The sequence below is a fragment of the Muntiacus reevesi genome, chromosome 3 (genome assembly GCF_963930625.1).
Source record: "Muntiacus reevesi chromosome 3, mMunRee1.1, whole genome shotgun sequence".
NCBI lineage: Eukaryota > Metazoa > Chordata > Mammalia > Artiodactyla > Cervidae > Muntiacus > Muntiacus reevesi.
In genome coordinates, this window is record NC_089251.1 from 822,461 (window position 1) to 842,195 (window position 19,735).

Here is a 19,735-nt window from a genome sequence, read left to right on the forward strand (position 1 = left end):
TTGTCAGGAGTGCACACGCCCCCTTAGATCCATGGTTGTATTCACACAGTGTACGCGTCTTGTCAGGAGTGCACACGCCCCCTTAGATGCATGGTTGTATTCACACAGTGTACGCATCTTGTCAGGAGTGCACACGTCCCCTTAGATCCATGGTTGTATTCACACAGTGTACGCGTCTTGTCAGGAGTGCACACACCCCTTAGATGCATGGTTGTATTCACACAGTGTACGCGTCTTGTCAGGAGTGCACACGTCCCCTTAGATGCATGGTTGTATTCACACAGTGTACGCGTCTTGTCAGGAGTGCACACGTCCCCTTAGATGCATGGTTGTATTCACACAGTGTACGCGTCTTGTCAGGAGTGCACACACCCCTTAGATGCATGGTTGTATTCACACAGTGTACGCGTCTTGTCAGGAGTGCACACACCCCTTAGATGCATGGTTGTATTCACACAGTATACGCGTCTTGTCAGGAGTGCACACACCCCTTAGATGCATGGTTGTATTCACACAGTGTACGCGTCTTGTCAGGAGTGCACACGCCCCCTTAGATGCATGGTTGTATTCACACACTGTACGTGTCTTGTCAGGAGTGCACACGCCCCCTTAGATCCATGGTTGTATTCACACAGTGTACGCGTCTTGTCAGGAGTGCACACACCCCTTAGATGCATGGTTGTATTCACACAGTGTACGCGTCTTGTCAGGAGTGCACACGCCCCCTTAGATGCATGGTTGTATTCACGCAGTGGGCTGGTGCTGAATCTGAGGTTCAGAAGCCGCTCAAGGACACTCTGATCCGAGCCACATTCTCCCTGGCGGCGAGCGTGTCGCCCTGGTGCTGGCACTGTGAGGCTCCCTTGCCTGGCCCCCCCTGGGGATGGGCCTGCAAAGCCTGGCCTCCAGCCTGGGCAGCACGGTGATGACTCTCGAAGGTGAACGAGGGTTGTTCAGCAACATCAACAATAGTGACCTTTATCTGCTAACTGCAGAATTGGCCACGGTTTATGGCCAGGAAGGGATTGGGTGATGGTCTCTGCCAAGTTCCATGGGGCCCCTGGGCTGTGGGACATAAAGGGCCGCTGCCTGAGTGGCTGGCACAGCCTCTCTGCGCCCAGCGAGTGACCTGTCAGCGGCCGTGCGTGCAGACCCCAGGAGATGAGGGCCCTGCTCCTGACCCTCGGCCTCGTTGCCTCCCTGCAGGCCCAGGTCGCCCCAGTCTTGGACAGCTTGACTGAGGACGTGAGGCTCGGCTGGAGCTGGGATAGCTGGAGGGGTCCCTGGGAGAGACACCAACCCTTGCCCCCGAGGCTGTGGTCAAACTGAGCGAAGGGGGTCTGAGACAAATGGGCCCAGGGTGCGGTGGGGCTGGCGCCCACCTGGGGTGGGTCCGGCGAGGGTGCTGAGGGGGGGAGGTGGGAGGCGCGCTGCGCTGCAGCCCGGGAACGCTGAGTGGGGCTGGGGCTGCTCAGCCTGAGCCCTGATAGCAGGCAGCTCTCTCCAGGTGTCAGGACAGTGGTATCTGAAGGCCGTGACCACAGACCAGGACGTTCTCGGGAAGGATCAGGAGTCGGTGCTGGCCATGAGCTTCAGCGTCCTGGAGGGGGGCGACCTGGAGGCCAAAGTCACCTCGCAGTGAGAGCCGCCTCCCCCCTCCCCGCTGACCCCTTCCCACGGCAGGAGAGCAGTGTCTGGGGGGTGGGCAGGTCCGTCCTGACCCCGGGAATGACGCTCAGCCCTGGACAGCTCTGAGGGGTCACTGCCTCCCTGGGGACCCCGTGCAGGGACGGGTCCCAGATGGGACCTTGTGAGTGGCGGGGCAGGGCTGGGAGACCCGGGGAGCTGCCACGTGAGATGCTGAAGGCCCCGCTGGAGCCTGGACTTGGTGGGAGAAGCACCATGCTCCCAGGGCTGCCTCGGACCCGGGCCTGCCGGCGGCTGCCGTGGGCGCGGTGCCCGGGCTGGGCCGGGTTTCCAAGGTGGAAAGCACGGCCTCTGTGTCCCAGGGCTGACGGTCGGTGCCAGGAGGCGAGCCTGTTCCTGGAGAAGACCGACGATCCCGGGAGGTACACGGCCTGTGAGTCCTGGAGCCCCAGGTGGGGGTGGGAGGTGGATCCCGGCACGTTTCTGGGGGTCACCGTTCGGCCAGGGAAGCCCCACTCCTTTCTGACCCCCTTAAGTGCCCGGCGACCCCTCCCACCGGTCAGTCTGCCTGAGAGGTGTGAACGCCCGACGCCACGTCCAGGTGTGATGAACTCGTCCGGAGGGGCTGGCCGGTCTCCGCTCCGGCTGGAGCAGAGCTGGAGCTCCCCCTGCTCTAGCCTCTTTGGACCCCCCGAAACCCCCTGGGACCTGCCCGCTGGGTGACCACGTCCTGGGCAGGGCCTCTCCCGGGAGCTGGGGGCCCAGGGCCTGGGGGTCAGGGGCCAGGTTGTTCAGGACCGTGTGCCGCCCTCTGCAGACGGAGGCAAGCGTGAGGTGTTCATCTTACCGTTGCGGGCGCGAGACCACTTCATCCTGTACTGTGAGGGCGAGCTGGCTGGGCGGCAGATCCGCATGGCGAGGCTTCTGGGTGAGGGTCCCGCATCCCGGCCCCGCAGAGCCCCTCCCGCCCCCTCCCCTGTGCCTTCTGCTCAGGAGAAGCCCCCGAGGAAGCAGCAGGCGCCACGTCACGGCTCGGTCTCCGCGGGGGACGCGGTGGGCGCAGGACGCCCGCGTCAGTGTCAGGGCGGGCCTCGCCGCTCACCAGGCAACTCCTTGCAGCATCACCCTCAGCTCCGCTCCTCGGGGGGCTGCCTTCGGGGGGAGAGCGGTGTCTGCATGGACCCCGAGTGGGAAGGAAATTCCAGCTCCTGGGGCTTCATTACGGGGACGAGGCTCAGGCAGGCATCGGAGCGTTAAGACCTTCCTGCCTGCGGACAAGGGGCCCCGAGGGTCATGGAGGGTCCCTGTGGCCAGGAGCACAGTGAGCGTCAGCCCAGGGGCCGGCGTGGACTCCCTCCCAGGCAGACCTTCCATCCTCGGGGCACTTCCTGCCCCGCCCCGGCTGGCGTGTGGGCGCCCCGTGCCCCCGAGGCTCCCGGGCGGGTCTGCTTACCCAGCCTGGCTCTCCGCCCGGCCCCGGGCCCGTGAGTCCAGCCCCCGGTGGCTGTGTGGCCTCCCCTCCGGCCCGAGACAGCCCCTCACTGCCCGAGGCTGGGACGCGGTCACTCTTGGTTCTGCCCTTCACCCTCCCATCTGGTTTCACCAACAGGAAGAAACCTGGAGAACAGCCCGGAGGCCTTGGTGGAATTCACGGAGTTCGCAACAGCCCAAAGTTTGAACCTGGACATCTTCAGGCCCCTGCAGAGCGGTGAGAAGTCCATGGGCCTGCTGCGGGTTGGTGCCCGCGGCGGGGCCGTCGGCAGAGCCACAGCTGATGAGGACAGGCCGCAGTGACGGGAGCTCCGTCCTCGCTGGGGTCACGTGAAGCGCTGGCTGACGGAGGGGCCCTGCGCTAGGGGATTCCCTGGGGTCTTCTGAAATGTGCTTCCTTTTTCTGCAGAAGCTTGCTCTCCCGGAGGAAACTAGGGTAAGTGGACAGCTGTAGCGCACACTTGGGGTCTTGGGGTCTCTGGGGCTTTGAGAGGTCAGCTGGTCGACTCCCCAGGCCTGCTCCCACCTGGGCCAGGCGGGTGGAGCGTCTGCTCCTGGGCTCACCTGGCCCCTGGGCAGCGCCTTCAGATGGGCTCAGAGCGTCCGTCCTGGGCAGCGGGGAAACCCCTTTGCAGGGGGGAGGCTGTCTGCTTCCTGGCACCACCCCCCCCCCCCCCGCCCCATGTGCTTGCCAGCAGGTGTGAAGTCCCTCCTCAACCCCATGCATCACCGTGACTCTGATTCCCAGTGAGCCGCTTAGAAGGGTCAGAGCTGGGGTGCCCCACGCAGAAAGCTCTGACCCCTGGGTCCCTCACCGGCGGCAGGTGCCTTGGGAGGGTGGCGTTTCAGCAGCGTGCCCAAGGTTACCTGCCGGTGTGAGCAGAGTCAGAGTCCAGAACGTTGTCACGTTGCCCTCACTGGCCTGAAGTCACGTCGTCACACCTTCACACGTGGGCTTGGAGACCTGAAGACAACCTCGTGGAAGGCCGCCCTTTACTTGCCCAGGGCTCCCTGAGGGCCCCATGCCCCCGCTGCGTCCCTCGGAGCACGCTGCCCCTCCCCCGTCCTGGCATCATGACCCGCCCCCTCCTCTGCAGGGCAGGGGGCACCGAGGGCCCTGGCAGCCCCGGGCAGGAGCGTCCACCCTGCAGGACGAGGACGGGGCCCTGTCCCCGGGGCACGGGCCGCTGCACCCCTCCCTCCCAGCTCCCCACCCCTCTCCTGGCTTCAAATAAAGACTTTCAGCATCCCCGCTGGTTCTGCTTGTCTGTGGGGTCGCTCGGAGGGGGCTGAGGCAGGGAGGGGGTGCCGAGGTGGGACCCCCCTGGCCTGGAGGGGGAGGACCCCAGGTCCGTGCCTGGGCAGCAGGGTTCTGGACGGCCCTGAGCACAGAGGCCTGCCGGGCAGGGCCGCGTCAGGGCTGCGCTGGGGACGGGGTGGCCAGGAGCTGGAGTCGTGGGGCCGCTCAGCTGGGGTGAGCGGGCTTTCCTGGCCTCCCTGTGGATGGGCTCTTGGAATAACTTCAGGGGCTCCGGGAACAGGGGCTGCCCCAGCTTCTGGGGCCTGGCCCTGGACAGTCGGGCTGTCGCATGGGGGCCCTGAGCAGGAGAGCCTGATGGGCAGGTGTGAAGTGGGCGTGGCCGGCCGCTCGGGAAGGGGAACTGCCCGCGCCCGGCCGCGGCTCCCAGTGGGCAGATGGCGCCGAGCCGACCCACCACACCCGGGCCTGGCTCCCCGGTCTCAGAAGGGAGCTGGGGTCTTACCCAGCGTCTGAGGGTCTCCACGCGGCAGGTCCTCCGGACGCCCAGCTCCGAGGTCACCTGCGGTGGGCGCACAGGCGCCTCGGGCGCGGTCACTCGGCTTGGCCGCACTCGGGGCTCACGGGGGCCACTCTGCTCCAAAGGGCAGCCTGCGGGCGTGGGTTCCCTGACCGCTCATCTGGGGAGGGCCCAGAGGGGGTGCACTGCGGCCCCTTCCCCTGGGGGTCTTGTCCGCAGCTCCTCAATGGCATCACCCCAGGGTGGAGCCCAGGAGCTCCGCGGCAGCTTCTTCAAGCCGCAAGGGCTCAGGGTTCCTATCAGAGCTCTGCCCGCTCCCGGTGGCGGACACAGGGCTGGCCGCAGGTGAGCAGCAGGGGGCCGAGGTATCGGGTCCAAGGCCCTTCGCTACCTTCTTCCGGGGCTGGCTGACCTGACCGTTCTGCCCCTGGTGGCTCTCCAACACCTTAAATGGGTGTTTTCACGTTTTGTTCCGAGTTAATAATTGCTCGCTGGGGGAGGCGTGGAGCCCTGGGAGCTGCTTGGCCAGCCTGGAAGTGGCTCAGTTCAGTCCAGTCGCTCAGTCGCGTCCGCTCTTTGCGACCCATGGGCTGCAGCGCGCCAGGCCTCCCTGTCCATCACCGGCTCCCGGAGTTCACTCAGACTCAGGCCCACGGGGGCGGTGATGCCATCCGGCCGTCTCGCCCGCTGGAAGCGGCTCAGCATTTCCTGAAGCACTCGCAGCTCACAATCCCGGCGGAAGGGGGCGCAGCGGTGGCCGGCGAGCGCCGCGTGTCACCGCTGGCTGACGCTGCTCACAGCGCTGCCGCCTGAGAAAGCGGGGCAGCGTCTTAGGCGGCTTTGCCTAGAGCCAGGCCCTGCGCGGGGCTCACTCCGCTGCCCCCGGCCCCCGTGCGGGGCGCGGTCGGCTGAGGAGCAGCCTGGCCGTCCGGCGCTGCTCCCGGTGAGCTTCTGCCCCAGAGGAGGCCCTGGGGGAAGGAGCCCGGGGGCCTGTGGTCAGGGCTGCCTCTGGGCCTGGAAGGACGGCTCTGGAGGTCCTGGGCGCCCTGGCATGACGGCCCCCTCACACGGCTCAGATGACCTCCTCACCCCACGGCGTGGCCACTGCTCCTCTTCAGTCCAGTTCAGCTCAGTCGCTCAGTCGTGTCCGACTCTGCGACCCCATGGACCGCAGCACGCCAGGCCTCCCTGTCCATCACCGACTCCCGGAGTTCACTCAGACTCATGCCCATCGAGTCGGTGATGCCATCCAGCCATCTCATCCTCTGTCGTCCCCTTCTCCTCCTGCCCCCAATCCCTGCCAGCATCAGGGTCTTTTCCAATGAGCCACTCTTCCCATCAGGTGGCCAAAGTATTGGAGCTTCAGCTTCAGCATCAGTCCTTCCAATGAACACCCAGGACTGGTCTCCTTTAGGATGGACTGGTTGGATCTCCTTGCAGTCCAGGGACTGTCAAGAGTCTTCTCCAACACCACAGTTCAAAAGCATCAATTCTTTGGCACTCAGGTTTCTTTATAGTCCAACTCTCACATCCATACATGACTCCTGGAAAAACCACAGCATTGACCAAACGGATCTTTGTTGACAAAGTAATGTCTCTGCTTTTTGATATGCTGTATAGGTTGGTCATAACTTTCCTTCCAAGGAGTAAGCGTCTTTTAATTTCATGGCTGCAGTCACCATCTGCAGTGATTTTGGAGCCCAGAAAAATAAAGTCAGCCACTGCTTCCACTGTTCCCCCATCTATTTCCCATGAAGTGATGGGACCAGATGCCATGACCTTAGTTTTCTGAATGTTGAGTTTTAAGCCAACTTTTTCACTCTCCTCTTTCAGTTTCATCAAGAGGCTCTTTAGTTCCTCTTCTCTTCCTGCCATAAGGGTGGTGTCATCTGCATATCTGAGGTTATTGATATTTCTCCTGGCAATCTTGATTCCAGCTTGTGCTTCCTCCAGTCCAGCGTTTCTCATGATGTACTCTGCAAATAAGTTAAATAAGCAGGGTGACAATATACAGCCTTGACGCACTGCTTTTCCTATTTGGAGCCAGTCAGTTGGTCCACGTCCAGTTCTCACTGGTGCTTCCTGACCTGCTCTCCTTAGGTGCATATAAAAACGACAGAATGATCTGTATTCGTTTCCAAGGTAAACCATCACTATCACAGTAATCCCAGTCTATGCCCCAGCCAGTAATGCTGAAGAAGCTGAAGTTGAACGGTTATATGAAGACCTACAAGACCTTCTAGAACTAACACCGAAAAGAGACGTCATTTTCATACTAGGGCAAAGGAAAAGGAAAGTGAAGTTTCTCAGTCGTGTCCGACTCTTTGCGACCCCATGGACTGCAGCCCACCAGGCTCGTCTGTCCACGGGATTCTCCAGGAAAGAGCACTGCAGTGGGCTGCCACTTCCTTGTCCAGGGGATCTTCCCAACCCAGGGATCGGAGGCAGGCAGACGCTTTACCGTCTGAGCCACCAGGGAGACAGGTCATCAAAGGGGACTTGAATGCAAAAGTAGGAAGTCAAGAAATACCTGGAGTAACAGGCAAATTTGGCCTTGGAGTACAGAATGAAGCAGGGCAAAGGCTAATGGAGTTTTGCCAAGAGAACACACTGGTCATAGCAAACACCCTCTTCCAAAAGCACAAGAGAAGACTCTACACATGGACATCACCAGATGGTCAACAGCAAAATCAGATTGATTATATTCTTTGCAGCCAAAGATAGAGAAACTCTATACAGTCAGCAAAAACAAGACCGGGAGCTGATTGTGGCTCAGATCATGAACTCCTTATTGCCAATGCAGACTTAAAGAAAGCTCTGCCTGCTCCAGGCGGCGCACATGGGGCTTGTGGGGGCGGCACCCCTCCTGCACAGAGTCTGGGGGTCTCTGGGGGTCGTGCTCCCTCCAAGAAGGTGCAACGGACCGCCTGCCTGGTCCTGCATTGCTCTGGGCTCCAGGTCTTACCTGCCAGTGGTCCCGGCAGCCACCCGCCTAAAAGCTGCATTGCGGGGCGGGGGCAGGAGGGCGCCCGCGGGGACCCCAGACCTCGGTTCTTCCGGATTCTCTGCTCTGTGGTTCTGAAGCTTTACCTTCTGCTTTGCCTCTGTTCACAAGTACCTCTCGTGTTTGCCTCTTCCTTGATCTCGTCTATCAGTCCTCCTAGGAGAACCAGTGTTGACTTTATTTACTTATTTTTAATGTCTGTTTACTTGTTCACTTATTTCTTGGCTGCGCTGGGTCTTCGTTGCTGCGTGAAGGCGGGCCCTGGTTGCAGAGAGCGGGGGCTGGTCTCTACTTGTGGTGGGAGGGCTTCTCATCGTGGAGCACGGGGGGCTGCGTGGCCCCTGGGCATGTGGGCCCTTCCCGGATCAGGGGTGCGGTGGGTGCCTGGGCACTGGCCGGTGGGCTCTTACCCGCTGGGCACCAGGGACGCCCAGCTTGGCTTTAGACGAGGCTTCCTCACGGCTCCTTTGCAGGGTTTTGGCTTCTTGGTGTTAAATCTCTCTCTCTGTCTCAGGTTTGCTCTGTGATTTGAACACTCAGTTTGAAACCGAGTCCCCTTAAAACCGAGTCCCTCTGCCAAGTTTAGCACTAAGCTCTATCCAAAACTGTCTTCCCTGACTTTTCCTGAACCTGCTCCCCTCAAGATGGTCAAGTATAAAAGAAAGGGGGGATTGAGACCCAAAACCAGCTCCTGTGTTCCTAGCTTTTGCCTCCTGGCCTCCCTTGGTTCTCAAAGGGTTGGCTCAAGACATAGTGATTAGGAAATGCGGAGGAGAAACCAAGAACAACCGTCGGGCCAGGAAGCTGCTGACAGGTTGGGCCCGACACACGCTTTAAAGGTGTTTTTACAGGAAGCGGACCCCCACCAGGCGAAAACTGCTGACCAGAAGCATGGAGACTTCAGACCCCTGAAACCAGCAGGCCGGCGATGCTCACAGCCACCCGAAGCTTTGAGCACAAGCTGCTCATACCTTTGAGGCCCCCTCCCCACGCGGCCTTTGAAGCTGGTCTCCTAACCAGCAGCTCGGGACGGTCTGGGGCCCTGGCCCGCCGTCCCCCCAGGCTGCCGGCCTCCTGAGTGAAGCAGCTTTTCCTTCTTCACCAGCTCTTGGCGTTGAGTATTGGCCTTTTGAGCAGCCGAGCGTGGGTTGGGTAGCGGTCTCATCTGATTACAGGTTCACTTACTGACTTCTTTGTCTGTCTGCTTCCGGCAGATTAGGCTGTGATCAAGGCAGAGATAATTCAGAAAGGGAGGCTGAGGCGAGGGGGACACGGAGCTGCCCCACGTGCAGGTCGGTGTCAGCCGCTCCAGCACAGGCTGTCGAGAAGGTCATCCTTTCTCCCAGAACTGCCGGTACACCTTTGTCCAGAGAACCCGTGGGCCTCCTGCTGACGTGCGTGCCTGCCTGACCATCACTCACACGGACCTGCGTCTATAAACACGGGCTAAATGACTTCTTATCTGCCTCGGGCTGGCTGCTCAGAGCCTGCTTGGCCAGCCAGCTTCTGCCCATTTCCCAGCGAACCTCAGCTGGGCCGTGGACCAACACTGCCTCTTGGGCTCCCGGTACCCGGCTGTCCCCTTCTGACAGTGGGCCGGGCTGAGGGGCCTCTGCAGAAGCCAGGGTGTCCTGGGTCCAGGCGACACCCTGCCTCTCCAAGACGTGGCAGGGGGCACCGTCCTGCCAGGCTCCGGGAAAGGGTCACACAGACCAGGAACTCGGGAGCCTCCCCCTGGGGCCGGACCTGCCTCCCCGTCTGCTGAAAGGGCACTGGGCCTGCCCCCTGACCACCCTGGGGAGGGCAGGCCGCTGCTCAGTGGCACCTTGGGCGGTAACTGTGGTAATTACTGGGTCCAGCTGAACGTTCGGTTCCGTCCCCGGGGGTTAGGGTCATGCGAGTGCATGGCGGCCGGAGGGGGCTCACCCTGCCCTCTACGGGCACAAACACGCCTTTGTGGGGCCCCAGGGCCCACCTGTGGCCCTGGCCGCCTTCTCGGATCAGCCCCGAGTCCCAGGAAGGCACGCCAACACCAGAACCTCCTCCGTCCCCGGGAAGAGAAGGGGGCCCTGGCGCTGGCCCAGTGCTCTGTGTTCCTGATCTGGCTGCTGTGAAATGCAGACAGCTGGACACCGCAGAGGGCGGCCAGACAGGGCGAGGGGCCGCCACGCGGGAGGCCTGACCTCCCCGGGGTCCGGGTGGCCCTCTGAGGGCCGGGGTCCCTCCGTGCCCTGGACGTGCAGTGTGAAGAAGCAGGCACCACCCAGGGTGCAGATGGGTGGACAGACGCCAGTGGGGCCATTCAGGCGGGAGCTCCAGGGCAGGGGGCTGGGCGGCCCCCGAACGCCCCATCCGGGCCTTGGAGGTGGGACTGAGTTACCGATGGTGAAGTGAGAGCGCCCTGCAGCCCAGGGTGGTGTCCAGACAGACATGTAGGAGGAGGCGTGAGGAGACAGAGTGGACGGTCAGGGGGTGGCCACAAGCCAGGGGCCGCCGGGGGCTGCAGGAGGCAGGAAGGACCACGCCGCCCCCCGGAGACTGCAGGGGGCCGGCCCTACGGGCGCCTGGATCTCAGACTTCGGGCCTCAGCTCTGGGAGGGGATACATTTCTACCGTTCCCAGCCTCCCCAGTCTGGGGCCCAGGACATGAAAGCTGTTCTTCACAGACAATCCATGGGGAGTGTGACACAGCTGGGGTGTACCTGGAGGGCTCCCCAAGGAGGCCGTGATGAAGCTCAGCCCTGAATCCTCAAAGACGGCAGAAGGTCACGGGCCGGGGGCCACAGGGACAGCCGGCCGCCGGGGCAGAGCGGCCGGGACTGAGCCGGACGCCCCCACCGCCTTCCTCGCCCGCCCTGTTCTCCCGCGGGTCAGACCTCCCGCTCATGGCAGACCCTGCAGGAGGGGGAAGGTGCGCTCAGAGAGGGGAGCAGGCTGAGGGCGAGGCCGGAGGCCCCCTCCCGTCGCCCCACCTGCAGGGCGGCCCTCCGCTCCCCACAGACCGCGTGGGGCCCTGTGGCCCGGCCCGAAGGCTTAATGAGCCGTGGGTGGAAATGACAGGTTCCCTTGCCAGCTGGCCACAGAGCGCCGGGGTCTGTGCCAAGTGCCCCGGGACCCTGGGCCGGGGGTATAAAAGGCGGCTGAGGGAGGGCCTGCAGAGCCTCTCGGAACCTCAGTGAAAGGACCTGCCGGTGGCCTGAGCCCAGAGCCCCCAAGATGAGGACCCTGACCCTGACTCTGACCGTCACCCTCGGCCTGACCTCGGCCCTGCAGGCCCGGGACAGCCTGTCCTTCCAGGGGCCGGATGTGAGGCTCTGGGGGACGGTGGGGGTCGGGGGTCCCAGGCTGAGCCCTCCCTGTCCACGGAGGCCAGCGTCTCGGGGTCAGGAGGGAGACACGGTTTCGGGCTCGGCCCTGACCCTCCCCACAGACAGTGACCGCCTGCGCTGGGAGACTGGGGGCCGACGGGGCCTCCGCCCCGTGCGCTCAGCCCCACGCGGTGCCCCAGGAAGCTGCTAGAAGGAGGGGCCGCAGATGTGCCAGGGGAGCAGCCTGGGGGCGTCCAAGGGGCTGCAGGGGGCGTCGAGGGAGCTGGCTGTGGGCGGGGTGGCTGGTGAGGCGGAGGCGAGGCGGCCGCCAGGATCACACATGTTTCAGGTTTCGGGGAAGTGGTTCATCACGGCCTTCGTGGAGAACAAGGGCCTCACAGGGCACAGGGTGCTCCCCATCACGTTCTCCGTCCTGAGCGGCACCCACGTGTGGGCCTCCCTGACGCACAAGTGAGTGGGCGGCTCCTGGACGCACACGGGCCCTGCTTTCCTGGCCCGAGGCCCTTCCTCAGGCCGGGCTGGGCAGCGGCCGCGAGCCCACCCCCTGCTGGCCCTCCCGCCATCCTGCAGGCGCGGGGAGAGGCTGGACGCCCGCTGAACTCTGCAGGATCAGGGGCCGGGGCTCTGCTGGGACGCGGGCGGAGTAGCGGAAGGCTCCACCTGGAGTTGGGGTCCCCTGCGCTGCTCCACGGTCGGGGCGGGGGCCCCGAGCGTCCCCAGGGTGGAGGGGATCTCAGGCCCCTGAGCACGGGGCTGTCTTCCAGGGACCGGGGCTACTGCTACGACGTGGACGTCGTCCTGGAGAAGACCAACGTGTCCGGCACGTACACTGCCTGTGAGTGTGGTGGGGTGGCCCCCAGAGCCGGAGCCCCAGGCCCGGACCTGTGGCTGGAGGGGGCCGTCAGGGTGGGGCGCCCCCTGCTGGGGCTCAGGGCAGGCGCGGGCCCCAGGGGACAGGTGACTAGATCTGGGGTGGGGGGCGTGGCAATCCGGGGCCCCCCGCCGCCCCCAAGCCGGGCCCCAGGACTCGCTGCTAACACGCCCTGCCCTTGGTCCTCCGCAGCGAGGGGCAAGACCCACATGGACGTGGAGGAGTTGCCCGTGAAGGACCACCTCCTGTTTTACTGCGAAGGGCCGTTCGAAGGGGAAATGTTCAGAGGAGCCAAGCTCTTGAGTGAGTCCCCCCCGACCCCGGGCTGGCCCCGTCTCTGCTCCAGGGGCCCTGTCCGCCCGGCAACAGCCCTTCTCTGCCCAGGGCTTTGGCACCTCCGAAGGGGCAGCGCCTGAGGGCCCGAGACAGGCGCAGGCCCGCGCTGGCTCTGGTGCGCCCAGGGGCCTGTGCAGGCAGCGACCTCTGACCCGACAGACCGCTCTGGAGGCACATTCCGAGTCCCGCTTCCTGGGGTCTCGGGCCAGGGCCGGGTCAGCGTGGGGGAGGCAGGAGGTGCGGACGGAGGAATTCTCCGGGCAGGGACCCTCACGGGGGGCAAAGGCCAGGCTTCTCTGCTCAGAGGGCAGTGCAGTTCCTCTGGTAGGGGAACCCTACCAGGTCAGGGGCCTGACCCTGCAGGGGGCTCTGGGATCTGGCCCGAGTCCCCCAAGAGCCCCTAGGGACTCGTCGGAAGCCCCCGGGGCCTCCCCCGCTCCTTCCCCGGGACCTGTTGGCTGGAGGGGCCGTCTCCTCCGCGCCTGCTCGGCGCCCACCCCAGACGGACCCCTCCTGCCCTGCGCCCTCCCTGGGTGATGGGAGGTACCCTGCTCCCGGGTGTCCCCCGGGGCCTGACTCACCGGGCACCTGGCCTGCAGGTAGAAATCCCGACCTGAGCCCAGAGGCCCTGGAGGCCTTTAAGAAATTCGCACAGCGCAAGGGCTTTTCCCCGGAGGACGTCTTCACACCTGAGCAGACAGGTGAGGGGCCGGCCCGCTTCAGCCCTGGGTCCTCTCTGTGTCCTCTTCACATCCCGGGTCTCTCCCTCCATCATCTCCTGCTCCTCCCCGGCCCCTGGCCACTCCTGCCCCTCACCAGCCCCTCCGTGGGGAGCCGTCAGCACTGTGACGGGTCACAGGAAGACCCGGGGACCCCGCTCTGGATCTCCGTGATCCACGTCCAGGCTGCGGGCGGTGAGGGGTCTGGATCACTGTGCGGGGCGTCTGCTCACTCGTGGGCTTGTCTTGGTCTCTACAGAAAGCTGCGAGCCTGCAACTGACTAGGGTGAGTGGTCCTTGAAGCTGTTGAGGGTCCCGGTTCAGTGGGGCGTCCGGGTCCACCTGGCCCGCCAGGGCAGGCAGGGGGGACTCCGCGTGGCCAGGAGGAGGCGTCTCTGCTCTGGGGGCCCCCCGGCCGGCCCCACCCTGCAGGGTCTGTTCCTGGGCTTCACTCCGCACGTCAGGCGCCCTCTGCACCCAGGGCTCACTGTTGTGTAACTCGGGACGTCTGTGCCTGCCCAGCTGTGCACCCGGGAAGGTGCATTCCACCCCCCACGCTGCAGCCCTGGGGGCAGGGAGAGCCCTGTCTGCCCCCTTCCTTCATGACCTCTCCCCTCCTCTCCCGGCAGGGGGCACCGAGGCTCCAAGGCAGCCCCTGCGCAGCGCCATCAGGACCCGCCTCTATTCTCCCCCAGCCCTCCCTCCCCACCCCCCTGCTCCCCGCCCCATTCTCCCCCAGCCCTCCCTCCCTCCCTTCTCCTGGCTTCAAATAAAAAGCTTCAACCTCCCCGGTGGCTTGGCCTGTCTGTGGGGTCCCTCGGGGGGTGTGGGGGGAAGCCGGGGAGGTGGAAGCATTGCAGGAAGGTCCAGAGGACCTGTTCCTGTCCTGGGTCCCCATGGTACGATGTGTCTCTGTCTGATGGCCATGGGGGTCCGGGGAAAGGTAGGTGCTGGCAGCTCTGCCTGAAGTCGTGGGGGGTCTCTGCAGGTCTGATGCCCACGAGCGCAGGTTTGGGTGGTCGTGTAGCTAGGGGAGGCTGTGAGGGTGGCGGGGTCAGCCCCAGCCCCAGGTGGAGACATGTGTGCAGGTGGGGATTGCCCGGCCCCCTGGGCCCCACAGGCTGGAGGCCGAGGTGGGAGTGAGGGGGGCCAGGCACCTAGGACAGGACGGCCGGACACTGGGCCGCGGACCCGGACGCCTCTGCTGGTCCCCCCGCCCCCAGGCTGGCTGCACACAGGCGCTGCCCCTGGGGAGGGGACCGCGTCAGCAGTGACCTCTGGCCTCTTCTGACGCTGACCTGCAGTTTCCCCAGATCCCCCTGGGGCATCGCACCACCTGACAGCCCGCCGATGGCGACCAGGGCCTCCTTTCTTGTGGTGGGAGGGGACCCCAGCCCAGCCTCCCTGGAGACTGAGGACGAGGGGTCCCTCCACACAGGGTCAGTGTGGCTCCCCAGTGGGGGCGGCCAGCTCGCCTGGGCCCTCCTGGACACAGCAGGCCTGCCAGGCAGACGAGGGGCCCTGGGCACTCTGTTCCCTCCTGACGAGGAGACACCAGACAGGGGGTCCCCCGCAATGCAAGCCCCTCCCCAGTGTGGGGGCGCCCGTGGAGCCGCCATGCTGGGTCCTCGGACGTCCCACCCCCACGTCCTCCCTCCTGCCCTCTCCCCATATCAGGGGTGACAACACTGGGCCCCGGGATCACCAGGATCGTCTCCGTCTCACGCTGAGCTGACCAGCCCCTCCCACCCCCTCCCCATATCAGGGGTGATGACGCTGGCCCTGGGATCACCAGGATCGTCTCCGTCTCACGTCCTCCCTGCCCAGCCCCTCCCGCCCCCTCCCCACATCAGGGGTGATGACTCTGCCCCCAGGATCACCAGGATCGTCTCCATCTCACGCTGAGTTGACCGGCCCCCTGGTCCAGCCGCACCTTCAGGTCTTCGCCCCGAGCCTCACCTCGTCCTCGACTGGCCGGGAAGGGCACGCAGGCGGCGCTGCCAGGACCAGTGAGAGGGACGGTTCCGGGGCTTCTCGGGGGCAGGGCCCATGCCAGGCTGACTGCACGGAGCAGGCGTTCCTTCCTGCCACCAGACAGAGAGGAGGGGCCACCGTGTGTGAGGAGCCACAGTGGGGGGGGACTCACAGAAGGGCTGAGCCCCTCGGGAGCAGCGGGGGGACCTCCCAGGAGGGGAGCCCCGGCCTCGTCGTGACCTCAGGGTGATGCGCTCCAGCAGAGGGCTGCACGGTCAGGGGGAGGGGTCACAGAGGGTTCTGGGGTCTGAGGGGGATGGGACCCCCACCATGGAGTCAGAGCTGTGCAGTGTGGGGTCGGTCTGGAGCCTTCCCCTACCTGCGCACAGGCAGACACACTCACTCACACACACTCAGACACACTCACTCACACACACTCAGATACACTCACAGACACACTCACACACGCACACACTCACACTCACAGACACACTCACACACACTCACATGCACTCACACACACTCACTCTCACACACTCAGACACACTCACTCACACACACTCAGATACACTCACAGACACACTCACACACGCACACACTCACACTCACAGACACACTCACACACACTCACATGCACTCACACACACTCACTCTCACACACTCAGACACACTCACTCACACACACTCAGACACACTCACTCACACACACTCAGATACACTCACAGACACACTCACACACGCACACACTCACACTCACAGACACACTCACACACACTCACTCTCACACACACACACACACACATGCACACACTCAGACACACTCACACACACAGACACACACTCACAGACACACACACACACACACACAGAAAGACGCATGTACACGTGAACGTGCACAGGAGACACACATCAGTACACGCTCACACACGTGTTCACACGTGCACACACACACGTACACTCACACTTCACACAGCCCTGCACCATGTGTCTGCACAAGACAAATTCTGTGTGCCCGTGCACACACAGAAACATGCATGTAGACACACACACACTTTATAGCATTTAAATATCCCCCAGGGTGGAAGATGTTAACATCTCCCTTGGAGACCCCTCAGCTGTCTCTCTCCTTCTGTCTGTCTGTCACATGCAGATTCATTCACCTCTGTGTGTGTCTCCCTGTCAACATCACATCCATGTGGTCTCACAGCCGGGATCCTGGATGCAGAGGGTTGGGCCACGTGTCTCAGGTAAGACCACCCTGGGATCTCCCTGCCAGCACCCACTTTAGTAGCTATGGGGCATTCAGTCATCCATGTGGACCACGCCTGGTGGATCCCATCCCCTCTCCATGGACACGAGTGTTTCTAGTCCCCTGTGATGGAGACTCTTGACAATGCATCTGTGAAAAACTGTGAGGATTCCTAGGGTGAGGTCCTAGGATTCACTCTGCAGGCGCACGCCCCTGGGATCCTACCCCCCGCCACCCCCAAGCGCACAGGCACACACGTGCACGCGGGCACACACATCACGCGAGGATCCCTGTGGGTGAGCTCCTAGGAGTCGCTCTGCAGGTAAAGCGATGCACCTGTGGAGCTCTGGGTCCCACACACGGCTCTCCCAGAGGGGAGTGTCCTTCCACGCCTCCCTCGGGGGCTGCTGGCCCCGCTTCCCCACGCTGTCCCCAGCGCTGCTCGTCAGCAGACTGGAAACCTGCCAGGGCGGGGCGACACGGCGTCCCCAGGCTTCCGTCCGTGTCATCGGGCGGCCGAGCGTCTCTGACACGCACAACCACGTCGCCTCGTTAGACGGGCACGTGTCTGTCCTCTGTCCCTTTCTAGGACGTTGACTTTCACCATCTGGGGGCCACCTGGGATGCGAGGGACGCTGTCCCAGCTTGCGGTCTGTCCTCCCAGCTCTCTGCATGTCTGTCTGTCTGGCCGCAGGAGGAGCCAGGAGCTTCCCTCTGTCTTCCGGCTCTGGGGCCATGCTTAGAGCAGGGGTCTCTACACTGAGATAACATAGATATTTACAAAACAGATTTCAATTTATGCATCTCATCTTTAACTCACCTGAAATTTCCCTTTCATATGACAAAAATGCTACTTCCAATTAAAAAAGAAAACAAAAATTAACTACTCCCCTCTTGAAATATGTGGCTGATACAAAAAGCGACCTGGCATGAATCTGTTCACAGGAAACACCCAGAGCCAGGCAAGAGAGAGACAGAAGCAGCTTAGGACTGGGGCCAGGGGGGGGAATGGGGGGGGGGCGTGAGCGCCTTGGGTCAGGGCTCCCTTCTCGGGAGGAAGTCCGTCCGCCTGCGGCCGTGGGGAGAGCTGTAGGCTGTGAACGTCCTCCACGCTCCAGAAGTGCACAATTTAAAATAAAAAAAGACTTGCTTATGTGAAGACATAATACTGTGTATTAATGCATATACACAGAATTGAGCAAGATGGTTAATGCCAATCCTACACGCAGGGCAGCAAAGGAGACACGGATGTAAAGAGCAGACTTTTGGACTCTGTGAGAAGAGGAGGGTGGGATGGCTTGAGAGGACGGCGTTGAAACATGCACATTAGCACATGTAAAATCAACGGCCAGTGCGAGTTGGGTGCATGAAGCAGGGCACCCAAGCTGGTGCTCCGGGACAACCCGGAAGGATGGGGTGGGGAGAGAGGTGGGAGGCAGGTTCAGGATAGGGGGACACGTGTGTACCTGTGGCCAACTCACGTTGATGCATGACAAGAACATCACAATATTGCAATTATTCTCCGATTAAGAGATAAAACAGTGAAAACAACAAAAAAGACACCATAAATGATAGGAAATGAAATAATGAAGTTAGAAACAGAGACAGTGACAGGGAAGTCTGGGGTGGGGGTGACGGGCAGGCTGGTCTCCGGGCGGGCGGCAGGTGCGGGCGCTGCAGCAGGTACCCAGAGCCTGCCTTCCAAAGATGGGAAACATCCCGCCACCTTTTCCAGAAGCCCCAGGCTGCGGTCCCCGGTGGCGGTCCCCACACGGGCAGTCTGAGGCCAGTCTCTGCTACCCCCGTGTCCCCCTGCCCGCCTCCCCCTCACCGAGGTCCGCGTGCTCTAGGTCGGAGCCGGGCGTGTTGAGCTGCATGGAGGCCACCAGCTGCCTGAGGCAGGGAAGCTCGGGGACTGACGAGTCCTCCGCGCCCTGGCCCAGCCAGGTGCCCAGGATGGAGGAGACAGCACGGGGGCGGGCAGGCAGCAGTCAGGGGCCTGGCCTTTCCTTCCTCTCGGCCTCCCCTGGCACCCGCCTGGGGGCTGGGCTTCTGGGCTCACCGCACCCATCTGGACGCCAAGGCCTGGTCGGCAGCGGGGGCGGGCAGTCTCGGCAGGAGGGAGGCCTCTGTCCATCGTGACCACATCTCCCCTCCTGGGGGAGCCCCACTCACTGTCTGACCGCCACCAAAAGGGAACCGCAGGAGGGCAGGGAGGCCACGCCACACACAGTAGGCGCTGCGTACGGATTTGCTGAATGAATGAACCCCAACCAGCACCTTAGACACCTGAGGGGCCCTGGGGCTCTCTGCTTCGGCTGCTCCCAGGAGGGGACCCTGAGACAGGATCCTGACCTTCCTTTATGAACGGGAAGACAGCTCTGCGCCAGGGCTGGAGGTAGAGAGCTTCACGGGGGAGGAAAAGCCTAATGAAAACCACCCCGTCCCCCAGGAGCCCTTTCCGCAGGGCCAGGCACGAGGCCACACCGTCCACGCGCATCCGATGGTCCTGACCACCCTGTGAGGTCTGGCTTCTCGTCGCCCAGCTTCAATGTGGACAAACTGAGGCTCAGAGACTTCCCCAAGCCACGCAGCGGTCGCTGGGCGTGCGCCTCTTGAACAGCGGGTCCAGGACCTGCTGGGCGGGGGGAAGGCTCGTAGGCGCATGGGGAGCTGGTGACGTAGCAGGGGTCGCTCCCCAGAAGGCGGGCACCCGCTGCTCCAGCGGTTCCTCCAGGGGGTCTGCTGTGCCCACCCCCACCCTGAGGGGCTCATCCAAGTGCGGGAAGGATCCATTTACACACGGGGCTCATTTTCAGACAAACAGGGACAAGTCAAAAAGCAAACAGAGCAAGAATACTCGAGCTCATGTCCTCAAATGCAAAGAACCACCTCGGGACACCACCAGAGCCAGGCGTGGATGGTGCCGGGGTGGAGGGGGAGCCCGGCTCCTTGGGTCGGGCCTGGCCCTGGAGGCGAAGGTCTGTGTTGGACCTGGGGGCAGGGCCAGGTGGCGTCTGCCCCCAGATGCCCAGGCCTGGTTCTGGAACCCGCTCTGCACCCACGCCCACCCGAGCCTCTGTGGCCCAGCTGGTGGTGGGCTGCGCCTGCCTCACCCGCGCTGGCCCCAGGTCCCCCTGGACCCTGCTCTCCTGGGCCCAGGATACCAGCTGGTCACAGCAGGTCCGATGGGCAGCGGGAGGGGAGGGCCTTCATTGCCAGACCCTTCTCAGGGTCTGTCTCCAGGCGGCCCCTCTGGGGTCCGTCCCGCTGGGTGGACGCCTCTGTACGCAGAGGCGGCTGTGAAGAGGCACAGGTACCACCAGCTGTGCCAACC

General features: G+C 63.3%; 1 protein-coding gene across 1 annotated transcript; it reads left to right on the forward strand.

The window, feature by feature from the left end:
* Positions 1–1,161: 1,161 nt before the first annotated feature.
* On the forward strand, positions 1,162–3,441 carry LOC136163102 (lipocalin-1-like). Its single transcript, XM_065927535.1, has 6 exons — positions 1,162–1,245; positions 1,508–1,638; positions 2,010–2,080; positions 2,184–2,248; positions 2,386–2,575; positions 3,257–3,441. Exons 1-6 carry the CDS (start codon positions 1,162–1,164, stop codon positions 3,439–3,441), a joined length of 726 nt encoding a protein of 241 aa, XP_065783607.1.
* Positions 3,442–19,735: the final 16,294 nt, after the last annotated feature.

Coding starts and splice junctions, on each gene's coding strand:
- LOC136163102 (XM_065927535.1), top strand. CDS start 1,162: ATGAGGGCCCTGCTCCTGACCCTCGGCCTCGTTGCCTCCCTGCAGGCC. Junction 1,639..2,009: donor GAGGCCAAAGTCACCTCGCA/GTGAGAGCCGCC, acceptor TCTGTGTCCCAG/GGCTGACGGTCGGTGCCAGG. Junction 2,249..2,385: donor ACGCCCGACGCCACGTCCAG/GTGTGATGAACT, acceptor CGTCCTGGGCAG/GGCCTCTCCCGGGAGCTGGG.